General features: G+C 37.0%; 1 protein-coding gene across 17 annotated transcripts in view; it reads right to left on the bottom strand.

Moving 5' to 3' along the window:
• The window catches only part of CEP57 (centrosomal protein 57), a 161,570-nt gene that overhangs the window by 126,327 nt on the left and 21,414 nt on the right, over positions 1 to 13,829 (bottom strand). For 11 of the 17 annotated variants that reach the window (XR_008620256.2, XR_010113379.1, XR_008620253.2 and 8 more), the window contains 6 exons: positions 11,453 to 11,632; positions 10,973 to 11,094; positions 6,671 to 6,787; positions 5,670 to 5,747; positions 2,603 to 2,710; positions 2,005 to 2,082 (listed from right to left, as the gene is read on the bottom strand). Coding sequence is in view for 9 of the 17 variants with exons in the window: in XM_063608240.1 (XP_063464310.1) it covers positions 2,005 to 2,082; positions 2,603 to 2,710; positions 5,670 to 5,747; positions 6,671 to 6,787; positions 10,973 to 11,094; positions 11,453 to 11,632 (683 nt within the window). In the remaining 8 variants the exon portion in view is untranslated. The remainder of the gene's footprint in view (positions 1 to 2,004; positions 2,083 to 2,602; positions 2,711 to 5,669; positions 5,748 to 6,670; positions 6,788 to 10,972; positions 11,095 to 11,452; positions 11,633 to 13,829) is intronic. The other 6 variants (XR_010113381.1, XR_010113380.1, XM_063608243.1 and 3 more) reach the window with 3 other exon arrangements.

Raw genomic sequence — 13,829 nt, 5'->3', positions numbered from 1 at the left:
TTGCCTCTTGGTCAGCAGAAGCTGCTTCTCCTATCTTGACATTTTTAAAGCCAAACCTCTAAAATTATCAAGCCATCCTTTGCTGGAATTAAATTCTCCAGCTTTAGATACCTCACCTTCCTTTTAAGTTGTCATATAATGACTTTCCTTTTTCTCAAATCATATTAAGAGTCTACAAGTATGCCTTTCTTATAGCAATCCTGCATCCACATAAAAGCTGCATTTTCAATGAGATAAAAAGCTATTTTGCAAAAAGCACAAGGTTTTGGCACCTGCTAGAGTAGCTGCAGTGACAGATTCACAAATTTCCTTTTTTTTTGTTTTTTAAATTTTTTTAAGAGGATCTTACTCTGTTGCCTATGCTGCAGCACAGTGGTGCCATCATCACTTACTACAGTCTCGAACTCCTGGGCTACAGTGATCCTCCTCTGTCAGCCTCCTGAGTAGCTGGGACTACAGGTGCACGCCAACATGCCGGGATCATTTTTTTTTTTTTTTTTTTTTTACAATAGGCCTTCAGCTGGATTCATTTATTTTGAAATGGTGGACAACCGCAGCTGCAGACCTCAATCTATGGTACATATCAAGCAATGCAACTTTTTCTTGTCATGTCATGACTTTTGTCTGCTTCTTGGGAGCACTTCCACCATCATTAGTAGCACTTGATATGGGTCCTATGATATTATTCAAATTATTTACTGTATTGTGCTAAACATGATGGAAAATATGGAACTGCTAGAGAACACTTTTTACTGTGATACACAATTGACTGGAGAGATGAACTGCTCATTTGAAGATGATTAGCGTCACGTGGCATTTTAAGTGAATACTCGCAACCCTTGAGCTCATCACAATGGCAACGGAAGGTGGCTACAAAATTATCAGTCGTACAGTATGTACTACAGTTAATTTTATACAGTTATGATTTCATACTGCATCTTTATCTCTGTTTACATTTCTCTGGACTGTGAATGGCGTCACGTAGTCTGTGTGCAAATCGTTTTGATAAATTATAATTTAAAAAACACTTGTGTATATTTTATGGTAGTAAATGATAAAATGCACTAGTACTGACATAGTCAATTTTATGCATCTATGACATACCAACTTTTTCTTAACTTCTGATATTTCTAAGCTATAGTTTGCAAGTTTTTTCAAATTGCCAAAAATCTCCAAAAAATTTTCCAAGATACTTATTGAAAAAAAAAATCTGCCTGTAAGTAGACCCACACAGAGTTCAGACTCATGTTGTTCAAGGGTCAACTGTACCTTTTTCAAATGCTTGTCACCACTAATTTATTATATTCCCCATGATTTCACTGCGAATTTACTAGGGGTTTAAAATAAATAAATATAAACAAATACAAAACTCAGAAGAACATTTACTTCCCAAGATGCCAGAATAACAATCTAGTTGGAATCTAAATATAAAACCACCAGCAACACAAACAGCTTATAAAGTAGTGTCAACTAGCACAGTTTTAGGCACTTCACTCAGTACTTGATATATGACAATACAGCTTTACATTCAAGTGCTGAAGTAACTTAAGATTCAAGTGTACGTATGACTGCTTCTTGGAGAATTAGTCCTAGAAATGATCTGGATGTGAGGACAAGCAGAATGTGCTACGTGCTTATTCGAATATCTACCTATATCTAAATGTAACTCAACAGGATTGATACTAAAAATCCAATGCTACAAACATACTATTTCTTATTTCCTTGACCCCTATCTGAAACAACACCTTCTTCAACTTAGGGTCTCTGCTTTTATCACTTCCTTTCCACATATACTTTATCTACTTTAAGGTATCCTCCCCATCTCTTCCTTGCTTCCCTAATCCCCAAAAACCTCCCTACATCTCATTTTCACATCACTGTGATCCACACACTGGTAAAGGGACAGAAAAATGTTCCTTCCATTTGTAGACATACTTGCAGATGCAGGGACTTAATTCAGGGATCAACGTTGTATAAAAAGAATCCAGAGTTTGACCAACTCACCTTCCCAGCTACAAATGGCATATCACCCAAGCATAATCTATAATGTGGTTGTGCACCAAAATAGTTCCTAGAACTTTTCTGAATGAAAAGAAAAGGAAAACAATTTTATTTTATTCACATGATAATAAAAACCGACTATACATGACTAACTTGAAACTTCAGTTAACTACTAGGCTACTACTTGCCTTATCTATAGCTGGCATTATGATCACAAGCCAGCTCCTAATAGTACTTGTTAGCATATATCCTAGCCTAGGAAAGGCTGGGGGGAAAAAAGCACTTGACAAAACAACAGTTACATTCTAAGTAGAAAATCAGTATACATATACACAAAACATTGTAAAAGCACAAGATAATGCAGTACTAATAATGCTAATTTTGTATGGTGTTCTGTAGTTCCAAAATGCTTATATATTTTCTCACTATCAGGATAAAAATTTAGGAGTAGGTATTACTTATCTCCACCTTCTGAATGAAGAAATTGAGAATGAAAGATTTACTCTCTCAAGGTTGTAGTACACCACACAGTTTATGGGTGTTTTGACATAAACTATACCAAGTAATCAGCATTTTGCCTGATTTGGTTCTGTCTTCACACCTTTTCTGGTGGTTTTGACTTCTTTTTTTTAATTCTTCTTGCATTGGGAACACACGGAGTTGCCTTATCTTCAAAGATAAGTCTATTTGTTTCTAGACCAGTCTGCAACTAGGAAAAATGAGAGCCTAAAGTTAATGCTGTAGAAATAAAAGCTATGACTCAGATTTCAGATGTGTCATGTAAAAAGCCTGTAAAAACCAATGGTAGTATCTAACTGAAAAACATATTACAGCTGTATAACTATGTCTTGAACCAATCTATCAACGTTTGTCAAATATTTTAAATAAATACCAGTCTCTCATTTTATCTTGACCTTCTGTTATAATTTGTCCCTTCTTCAGCGTGGAACACATTATCTCCAGTATTTGTAGTTACTCCATAAATTCTATCTAACGAGTTAAATGCAACGTATCTAACCCCAAACCATTGCTTAAATATATTCTTTTCAAAAATGGTATCTACTACATTACCAGACACAAAACAGCCGAAGAGCAGAATACATTTCTTCCCTTTCTAAAAAGCCATGCACTTACTATATAAGAAAAAGGAATTGAAAACTTATATCCAAAAAAATACCAAAAAACAAAAAACACTGGAAGCTATCAGGCAAATGTTACCAAGCCCTTTTCTCTAGAAGCTGAGTAACTATACTAATTTAAAAATATCCTATCTTCATGGTAGAAATTCCACAAGCACTAAGAATTTCAAAAAAGGACTGCTCTTTTCACTAAGCCAACTTTCAACTTTCCTTTAAAAAAAACAAAAAAAACAAAAAAAAAAAACCTGTCTGGAATAGTGTTTGTTTCAAATCTGCCTATATGTACCAAAACGGTCTGCAGTTTATGAGGACAATTTGGATTGCCAGGTGCCTGTCCAGATCTCATGATTTTGGCCTTTCCAGATTGGGGAAATTCATATTTTAAAGTATTTTAAGAGTTCCCCAGGAAATTATAATGGAGCTAGAACAAATATTCAGAACCACTGGATTCCATAAAAACAGATACTAAGATTATTACTAATACTTCCCACATGAGTGCAGCTTTGGGGTAAAAAATCTATTCCATGACAAAGGAATACAGGAATCTCTACCCTCAGGAAGCATCTATACACTCCAAACACACCTAACATTGCTTTATATATAGTAAATTGACTAGACACAATTCAATGAACAGGAAATTACTACTCTGGAAGACTTATGATGCCAATGAGTGTAAACAGTATACAAGAACTTTGAGTATTTTAACTTCCAGTTTATTTATTCTTCCCAGCAGTTGTATATTTCTGTGCTACAGTTTTAAAACATTTTAAAGCACTTTCATTATTTTTTATTCTCATTTGATCACACCAACACCAAGATGCAAAATGCAGAACACTGTTTTTTTTTTTTTTTTTTGCTCTTGTTGCCCAGGATGGAATGCAGTGGTATGATCTCAACTCAGTGCAACTTCCACCTCCCAGGTTCAAGCGATTCTCCTGCCTCACCCTCCCAAGTAGCTAGGATTACAGGCATGCACCACCATACCCGGCCAATTTTTTATTTTTAGTAGACAGCGTTTCACCATGTTGGTCAGGCTCAAACTCCTGACCTCAAACTCCTGACCTCAGCAGACCACTCTTCAACAATGATAAAAATCCAGACTCTGAATAGTTATATAACTTGCCCAACACTAGACTTGGAACCACACATCTATCCCTCATTGTTCTTTCAGTACAATAATATTCACCATCAACTCAAAATATTTACTGGTAACATATTACCAGCAACATCTAATTTGGTCCCTATGTGTTGCCTGCTAAATGAAGGAGAAAATAGAAGTTCCATAAATAATTTTAAAAATTCATTAAATAAGGAACTTACTAAATTTTGTATTTCATATATAATGTACTCAACACCACAATGCATATAAAGCACAACCCACAAGTTTGTTTGTTACAAGTATGGAAATGGAAACACAGGGAAGTGGCCAACCCTAAAGAGAAAATGGGCAAAGAAATTTTGTTGGTCAAAAATTAAGCCATGTGGCTATATAACTCAGAAAGCACACTAAGGGAAAACAACAACAACAAATCTACAAATTGATCAGAAGGTAAATATTTGAGAAGGAACTGTATCAGATTTAATACAAAATAAGTCAATAAATTTAGAGATGCACTAGAAGAAATAGACAACATAACAAAGATAACTTTTATATTCCTGTAATCACATATATGAAGTGAGCCCAAGACATTGTAGGCCTTTGGTCACAGATTGAACTGCAGAGGCTCTACTCCTTGGAATCGAGACCTGATTCTTGTGTTCTTACGAAAAAAGATACATGCAAATGTCATAAAAATAAAAGACCCTGGAAGGGGCAGGGGAGTATCTGGGAGGAATTTGAGCAAATAAGCTCATAACGAGAGTGTCTTCAGTTAAAAACATGAAAATTTTATTTTACTGAGTCTGTAAGTCAGACTTACTTCAGTAGTCTTGCTATATATCTCCTAGAAATGCAGTTCTGGTTGGTACATATAAACTCAATGCTTTTGTGAATCCACACTGCCTCACCTATTCTATCTGGTGGCCACTGCATGGGATAAAATCCAAAAGTAGGAGAGAGTAGAGCTCATTTTCCTCATGTGGTGGCTTCTGTTAACTGGTCTGGGTCAATAGCTATTGGGGCATCCCACTACCTCAACTTCTATCCTGGCATCTTGAGGCCACCAAAGAGAAGTACCTATAAGTACGATACTGAAAGATAGCTTTTAAATATTACTGATAGTGGCCGTAAGAAGTTTTACATGATTACATACCTTCTTATGTGTGTAGTCTCTGATGTTTTTTAGTCTGTTATTTTTTAAAATGCTGACTGAAACTCTACAATTACAAACATGCTAAAAAACTGTTCAAATTTTACTCTGTCTATAAAAATACTTGTTCATAATTTTCTACATTAACCTATATCTGAAAATTTGTATGTTGGACTATTCTAAAATATAAATAATGTAAGATACCTAAATGTAATTGTTTACTTGTACACAAACAGCGGTAAGAAATATGAAGAGCCCACTTTCTCACATTTTAACTTACCTCAGCTGCCTTAGCTTGCATGCGTTTCCTTTCCTGTTCTTCTTCATGGAGTTTTGCTTCCAACTCTTGCATTTTTTTCTAGTGATAAAAATGTCAAAAGGGATAAAGGTGAAAAATCTTAAGTGTCTGTAAAATTTTAATATAGCAGCACTGGAACATGTAAATTTTATCCTACTCAATATAAGGTGGTTAGATCACTATAGTAATGGAGGCTGTGAGCTGGATGGCATCCATGATGCTCTCCTTTTGTGTTCAATTATTTATCATCTGTGAGGTAGCTGGACAAAATTATGGGTAAAATCTATGGCCAAAGAACACAGCACTGCATGAATGTGAATAGGGATAGGGAGGCTAAATCTGGAACTTTATCATCAGTGGTATTAAATATCTCCCAAATGAAATAATTAAAACTAAAATTAGCTCAGAGAGCAACTTAAACCAAGTGATGCAAGCCTTAAGGATACTCAAAAACATTTAATTTTTTTTTTTTTTTTGAGATGGAGTTTCGCTCTTGTTGCCCTGACTGGAGTGAAATGGCATGATCTCGGCTCACAACAACCTCCGCCTCCTGGTTTCAAGCGATTCTCCTGTCTCAGCCTCCAAGCAGCTGCGATTACAGGCATGCACCACGATGCCCGGCTAATTTTTGTACTTTTAGTAGAGACGGGGTTTCACCATGTTGGTCAGGCTGGTCTTGAACTCCTGACCTCAGGTGATCCACCCGCCTTGGCCTCCCAAAGTGCTGGGATTACAGGCGTGAGCCACCACGCCCGGCCAAAAACATTTAATTTTTTAACAAACATTTTCATAAAAAAAAATGCCCACCAAGATTGTAAAATGTGAACATTCTCTCCAAATTTATATTTTCTTTTTAAAACTCCAATATATTTCTTCATTATAAGATCACTTTTAATGCTATAAATATCCAGTGATATAAAATAATTAACATTAAAAAAAACCACCCTGATATATGTTAACAATAAAAAGACACATGCACTGACTTCTGCAAGGGCCTGCATTGTGGTAAGTTTGTTATACTCCTGTTCAAGAAGATCCAATTTTTCAAGTTGGCTCTGAACATGTGTTTGATCATGTTGTCGTTCTCTTTCTAGGGAAACCTGAAAAACAATATTCAATACGGCTTGATAATTTGACAATCAAAAAAGAGAAAAACACTGAGCAGTGTTTTTCTATGCTGTTATTTGGCCCTTCACATAACTACTTCTAGGAAAATAACATTAAGATGAAACCATAGGGGGCATCAATAAATGACTGATATAAGTGGATACTGTTCTTAACTCAGTTGCCTTGGCTTATAGCTATTTACCTAATATGTAGTTTTATATAGTGACATTATCTTTATGCTCTGGGATAGCAGGGATTTATTGGACATATAGGCTTCACACACAAATACTTTTAGTTTGGTCCTGTCAAGTAGTTAATCTCTTAATTAGGGTAAAAATTATGGTTTTGGTATCTATCTTTTCATATTTCCCTTGAATTCTATGTATAATATCCTTTTATACTTTTTTTATTTTTGAGATAGTCTCGCTCTGTCGCCCAGGCCAGAGTGCAGTGGCTGATCTCGGCTCACTGCAAGCTCCACCTCCCAGGTTCATGCCATTCTCCTGCCTCAGCCTCCCCAGTAGCTGGGACTATAGGCGCCCGCCACCACGCCCGGCTAATTTTTTTGTATTTTTAGTAGTGACGTGGTTTCATCGTGTTAGCCAGGATGGTCTCGCTCTCCTGACCCCGTAAGCCACCCGCCTCAGCCTCCCAAAGTGCTGAGATTACAGGCGTGAACCACCGTACCTGGCCCTAAACTTTTTTTTTTGAAGTTTAGAGTCAAAGATTTATAAAGATTGCCTCCTATATAGACTTTGTTTTTTTTTTTTTGAGATGGGGTCTTGCTCTGTCACCCAGGCTGGAGTGCGGTGGCATCATCTCAGCTCACTGCAACCTCTGCCTCCTGGGTTCAAGTAATTCTCCTGCCTGAGCCTCCTGAGTAGCTGGGATTATAGGCGCCTGCCACCATGCCCAGCTAATTTTTGTATTTTTAGTAGAGATGGGGTTTCACCATGTTGGCCAGGCTGCTCTCAAACCCGACCTCAAGTAATCCACCCGTAAACCATTATACTAGGATAATTTCAAATATACTAACTCAAGGACTATTATTGGTAAAAAGTGCCTGAACTTGTAAACTGTGTCTTCAAAATAAGGCTACAGCAATAGGTACCATATTAATAGAAATTTGAATATGACAAATTAATATAAAGCAATAATTTAGGAATTTGTGTGAACTAATTCCCTTCTAGCCACATCCTAGTGGATATTAACAGCTCTTGACATCTATTACATATGCCTAATAGTTGTCTCCAAGACATGTATTAGTCAAAACATCTTAAAGTTGTCTTATTAAACTGACCCCTTTCTCCAGCCCAAAAATCACAGAAATGTTAGATAAACACAGCAGACATAATAATAATGTATGATTATTGATGTGGTCTACCTCTGTGTCTCCAACCAAATCTCATCTTGAATTGTAATCCAAATTGTAATCCCCACATTTTGGGGGAGGGATCTCATGGGAGGTGATTAGATCATCGTGGTGGTTCCCCATGCTGTTCTCATCATAGTGAATTCTCATGAGATCTGATGGTTTTAATAGGGGCTTTTCCCCACCTTGCTCTGCACTTCCCTCTCTTGCCACCATGTGAAGAAGGATATGTATGCTTCCCCTTCCGCCATAAGTGTTAAGTTTCCAGAAGTCCCCCCAACAGACATACAGAACTGTGAGTCAATTAAACCTCTTTCTTTCATAAATTACCTAGTCTTGGGTGCTCTTTACAGCAGCGTGAGAATGGACTAATACAATTACACAGCAATTTTGAAAGCAAGAAAGGAAAATCTTCAGATACAAAAAAAAGAGAAAGGAACTCAAAAGCAAATGAAAGGATACTGAAGTCAAATATCACACAAGGCAATATTGGAGCCAGGGTACATAAAATGTGCAGGAATATAAAACTTTAGGCAATGTATAATCCACAATGATCAACAATATCAAGCCAATATAGTAACATAAATCTGGAACAGAACCAGTGATTTTATTTATTTATTGTTTGTAGAAACTGGGTCTCGCTCTATTGCCCTGGCTGGTCTCGAACTCCTGCACTCAAGTGATCTGTCTGGCTTGGCCTCCTAAGTGCTGGCATTACAGGTGTAAGCCACCCTGCCCAGCCAGAACCAGTGAAAACCATCAAGCCTAACCAAAGGCAAATTCACAACTGGCTCACAAGGCTGCCCACACAACTGAGGAATTTATTGTGGAATTAACACAATAAATGAAAAAATGAGACCACCATATAACTTTACTTTATTAAGTTCCCATAAAAAAACAAGATACCATAAGGGAGAATCAATAAATAGAGCCAAACAAACGAGGATTAACACTTTGAAAACATCAAATAATTAAAAAAAATTGAGAATTGTTTATAGCGTTCAAAGAGATAAAAGGAAGGTATAAAAACCACAGAGTAACAGTACATTCAAAGAACAAAACTAAGTGGATGGAAAAAGACCCAAATGAAAATGAAAAATGATAACCACTGAAATAAGAGACCTATCACACACAAGAATTTATTACTGAGACATCTTCTCAAATACTGTTGTATGATTGCTCAAATATTTAAGTCTAATTCTCTCCAATGAGAACTGAAAGCTGACTGAGGGTAGAAAGCATACATGGTAAGCCCTCGGTATCTGTGTTTTGCATCCATGGATTTGATCAACTGTGGATTGAAAATATACGAGAAAAAACAAAAAAGGATGGTTGAATCTGTACTAAACATACACAGATTCTTACTCTTGACATTATTCTCCAAACAATATAGTATAGCAACTATTTACATAACATTTACATTGCATTAGGTGTTATAAGTAATCTAGAGATAATTTATAGTATATGAGATTGGGTGTAGGTTATACGCAAATACCACACCATTTTATAGGAGACTTGAGCATCCATGGATTTTACTATCCACAGGGGTCTCAGAACCAATTCACTCATGGATACTGAAGGACAACTGCCTAGTATTTTTTTTTTCCACTGCAGGGCATCTAGCATAATGTTAAGCATATAAACATTCCGATTTTGCATAATAGAGTTAAGATGTCTACAAAACTAATGAATGCAAACTCTAGATTCATAACAGAAAAAGGAGTAAGTTTTAAAAAATATACACAAGGCTGGCCGGGCGTGGTGGCTCATGCCTGTAATTCCAGCACTCTGGGAGGCCAAGGCAGGCGGATCACATGAGGTTGGCAGTTCAAGACCAGCCTGACCAACATGGTGAAACCCTGTCTCTACTAAAAATACAAAATTAGCCGGGTGTGGTGGCACATGCCTGTAATCCCAGCTACTTGGGAGGCTGAGGCAGGAGAATCACTTGAACCCGGGAGGTGGAGGTTGTGGTGAGCTGAGATCATGCCGTTGCTCTCCAGCCTGGGCAATAAAAGGGAAACTCCGTCTCAAATAATAAAAAAAAAAATACACACAAGGCCAGGGACAGTGGCTCATGCCCGTAATCCCAGAACTTTGGGAGGCCGAGGCGGCCTGATCACTTGAGGCCAGGAGTTTGAGACCAGCCTGGCCACATCTATACTAAAAATACACACACACACAAAAGTTAGCTGGGCATCGTGGCATGCGCCTGTAATCCCAGCTACTCGGGAGGATGAGGCATGAGAATCACCTGAGCCTAGGAGGTAGAGGTTGCAGTGAACCGAGATCATGCCACTACACTCCAGCCTGGGTGACAGAGTGAGACCCTATTTCCAATCAATTGATCAATATATTTGAGACTGATGTTGAGATATCTTCTCACAAATGTACAGGTCACCTAAATACGAAGATCTCTGGTGTAAGAAAGCACAAAAATGCTATGCTAAGTAACAATTCTGAAGAGTTTTACAAAGTCATCTACTATCTCACTGGAGTCATTAAACAAATTTCAGAGATACAGAGGTATATGGTTATTTACACTTTTTATAATGTAGACTCAAAGAAGCTAACTTTCAAACATCTCACAGCTGTATTTTTACCATTTAAGTAAAACTCTACGAAACACAACAATAACAACAAGAAAAAGCCAATCACATATTTAGATTTCATAACTGATGCCAAGAAACTTCAGTCCTGGGCTATAACAGCACCATTAATCCTCACCGAAAGAAAAAAAGTCTTTATTCAATTAGTTTTCCCCATAACTGTTCTTGAGTATCAATCTGTGAGGTGCTTTACTTACTTGTTTCTCTAAGACAGATGTCCTCTCCATTTCGGCATGCTTTATCATATTTCGCATGTATTCCAGTTGTTTTTCTAATAGATTGCATTTATTTTCTGCAGCTAACAACTGAGATGTCAGTTCTAAAAAGAATACATGAGAAAAGCAGAAATCAACTCACCCATAAAATAGTTTTAACAAGCTGTTAACAGGAATTGAATCTATTGTGTATACAATAAAAACACCTTCCACAGACCTGGACACCTTTTCAGATTACCTAAATCATTCTCTTTCTACGTGCTAGTCAAACTGGCCTTGCATTCAGTAAATAAATGCCATGTATGACAACAGCATTTGCTCCTCAAAATGCACCAGAATATAATGCAGTTTTGTAGTACTTGAAGATACCGCTACAAAACACTAATGCACTATTTCTTTTAGAATACTTAATACTGCACAACACTTATTTTGATAGAATTTTAATTTTCTTCATCAACAAACCTTGATTGTGCTTTGATTCCTCATTCTTTGAATTCTCCCTCTCTTGTATCTGTTCATCCAGTACTTTCTTATATTCAATTGTTTCTCTAGACAAGGTTTTCACACTTTCTTCTGCCTGAATCCTCTCAAGTTCCAAGCGTCGAATCTTATCTTGAAGATTCTTAAGAGCAGAAAATATGGCTGCCAAATACAAACACAAACGTGGATGCTGTAACAGCATATGCGGAGAAAGTATATTAAGAAAGAATAAACTCATCTAAATAAAAAATAAAATTGATGGATGAGTCCAGTGGAGGATCACTCTTTGGGAACAATAAAATGTTAATTATCTCATATTTGTTTTTTAAAAAATCAATTTAAAGACATTGAGTGGGCCGGGTGCGGTGGCTCACACCTGTAATCCCAGCACTTTGGGAGGCTGAGGTGGGTGGATCACCTGAGGTTAGGAGTTCAAGACCAGCCTAACACAGTGAAACCCTGTCACTACTAAAAATAAAAAAAATTAGGCGGGCATAGTGGCGGGCGCCTGTAATCCCAGCTACTCGGGAGGCTGAGGCAGGAGAATCGCTTGAACCCGGGTGGGGTGGGGAGTGTGGAGGGGTGGAGGTTGCAGTGAGCTGAGATCGCACCATTGCACTCCAGCCTGGGCAACAGTGAGATTCTGTCTCACAAAAAATAATAATAAATTAAAAAAAAGACATTGAGTGTTTGAAATGCGCTCAAGTAAAAACCCCATTACTATGGTAAAAGAATTTCAAAGACTTTTATAAGGAGGCTGAGGCAGGAGAATGGCGTGAACCCAGGAGGCGGAGCTTGCAGTGAGCCGAGATCGCGCCACTGCACTCCAGCCTGGGCGACAGAGCGAGACTCCGTCTCAAAAAAAAAAAAAAAAAAAAAAATTTAGCCAATCATACAAAGTTCACATAACAGTCCTAAAGTACATTACTGTCTTATTAATATATTACTTATTAATTAAAATTAGTAAATGTATTAGTAACTATTACTTATTAATACATTTTATTAATAGGAGCACATGTAGAAACCAACTATAGAGTTACAGTCAAGCACACAAAAATAATACTTTTAAAATCCGCATTTTAAGTACTTTCTAAAGTCCGCTTCAAGTTTGATTATAAAATTATGTTGACTGCAGTAAATGTAGAAGACTGAGAAAAAACACACTGAAAAATAACCAATAATCCTATTACCCAAAGATAATGACTGTCATTTGGTTATTTAAATTTTTTCCTATATGTGTAAAATAAATTGAGACAAAACACATGTAGGTTTTTTCACTTTAGCATTATTAAATAGTGAGAATTCCCTCAGGCAATCAGTCTTAAAAGATTTTCTAATGATCAATAATTAAAAACTAAAAAGTTACTGGGTCAAAGAAGAATCATAGCCATTCTAATGAGAAAAATATGCTACTTCTAGTTATTTTCCATTTCCATCAAAGTATAAATCTTTTCATATATGTTATTGGCTAATTTCCTCCCTTTCATGAATTTCCTTTGCCCATTTTTCTATGGGAAAAAGTTTTCTTCATTTTATTATCTGCCTTTAATTCTAGTTTTGATGTACAGATGTTTTGATTTTTCACAGAGGTATACCTAATTCTTTCCCATCACGTTTTTTTTTTTTTGTTTTAATTATACTTTAAGCTCTAGGGTACATGTGCTCAACGTGCAGGTTTGTTACATACGTATACATGTGCCATGTTGCTGTGCTGCACCCATTAACTCATAATTTACATTAGGTATATCTCCTAATGCTATCCCTCCCCCCTCCCCCCAACCCACGACAGGCCCCGGTGTGTGATGTTCCCCACTCTGTGTCCAAGTGTTCTCATTGTTCAATTCCCACCTATGAGTGGGAACATGTGGTGTCTGCTTTTCTGTCCTTGCAATAGTTTGTTCAGAATGATGGTTTCCAGCTTCATCCATGTCCCTACAAAGGACATGAACTCAATCTTTTTTACAGCTGCATAGTATTCCATGGTGTATATGTGCCACATATTCTTCATCCAGTCTTGATGGACATTTAGGTTGGTTCCAAGTCTTTGCTATTGTGAACCGTGCCACAATAAACATACATGTGTATGTGTCTTTATAGCAGCATGATTTATAATCCTTTGGGTATATGCCCAGTAATGGGATGGCTGGGTCAAATGGTATTTCTAGTTCTAGATACTTGAGGAATCGCCACACTGTCTTCCACAATGGTTGAACTAGTTTACAATCCCACCAACAGTGTAAAAGTATTCCTATTTCTCCACATCCTCTCAAGCACCTGTTGTTTCCTGACTTTTTAATGATCGCTTTAATGGCTCAGGATTGTCTTGGTGATGTGGGCTCTTTTTTTTGGTGCTGTATGA

Source organism: Pan paniscus, chromosome 9 (genome assembly GCF_029289425.2).
Source record: "Pan paniscus chromosome 9, NHGRI_mPanPan1-v2.0_pri, whole genome shotgun sequence".
NCBI classification, from domain to species: Eukaryota; Metazoa; Chordata; class Mammalia; order Primates; family Hominidae; genus Pan; species Pan paniscus.
Note: the sequence above shows the minus strand (reverse complement) of the source record. Positions and strands in the feature narration are given on the sequence as shown.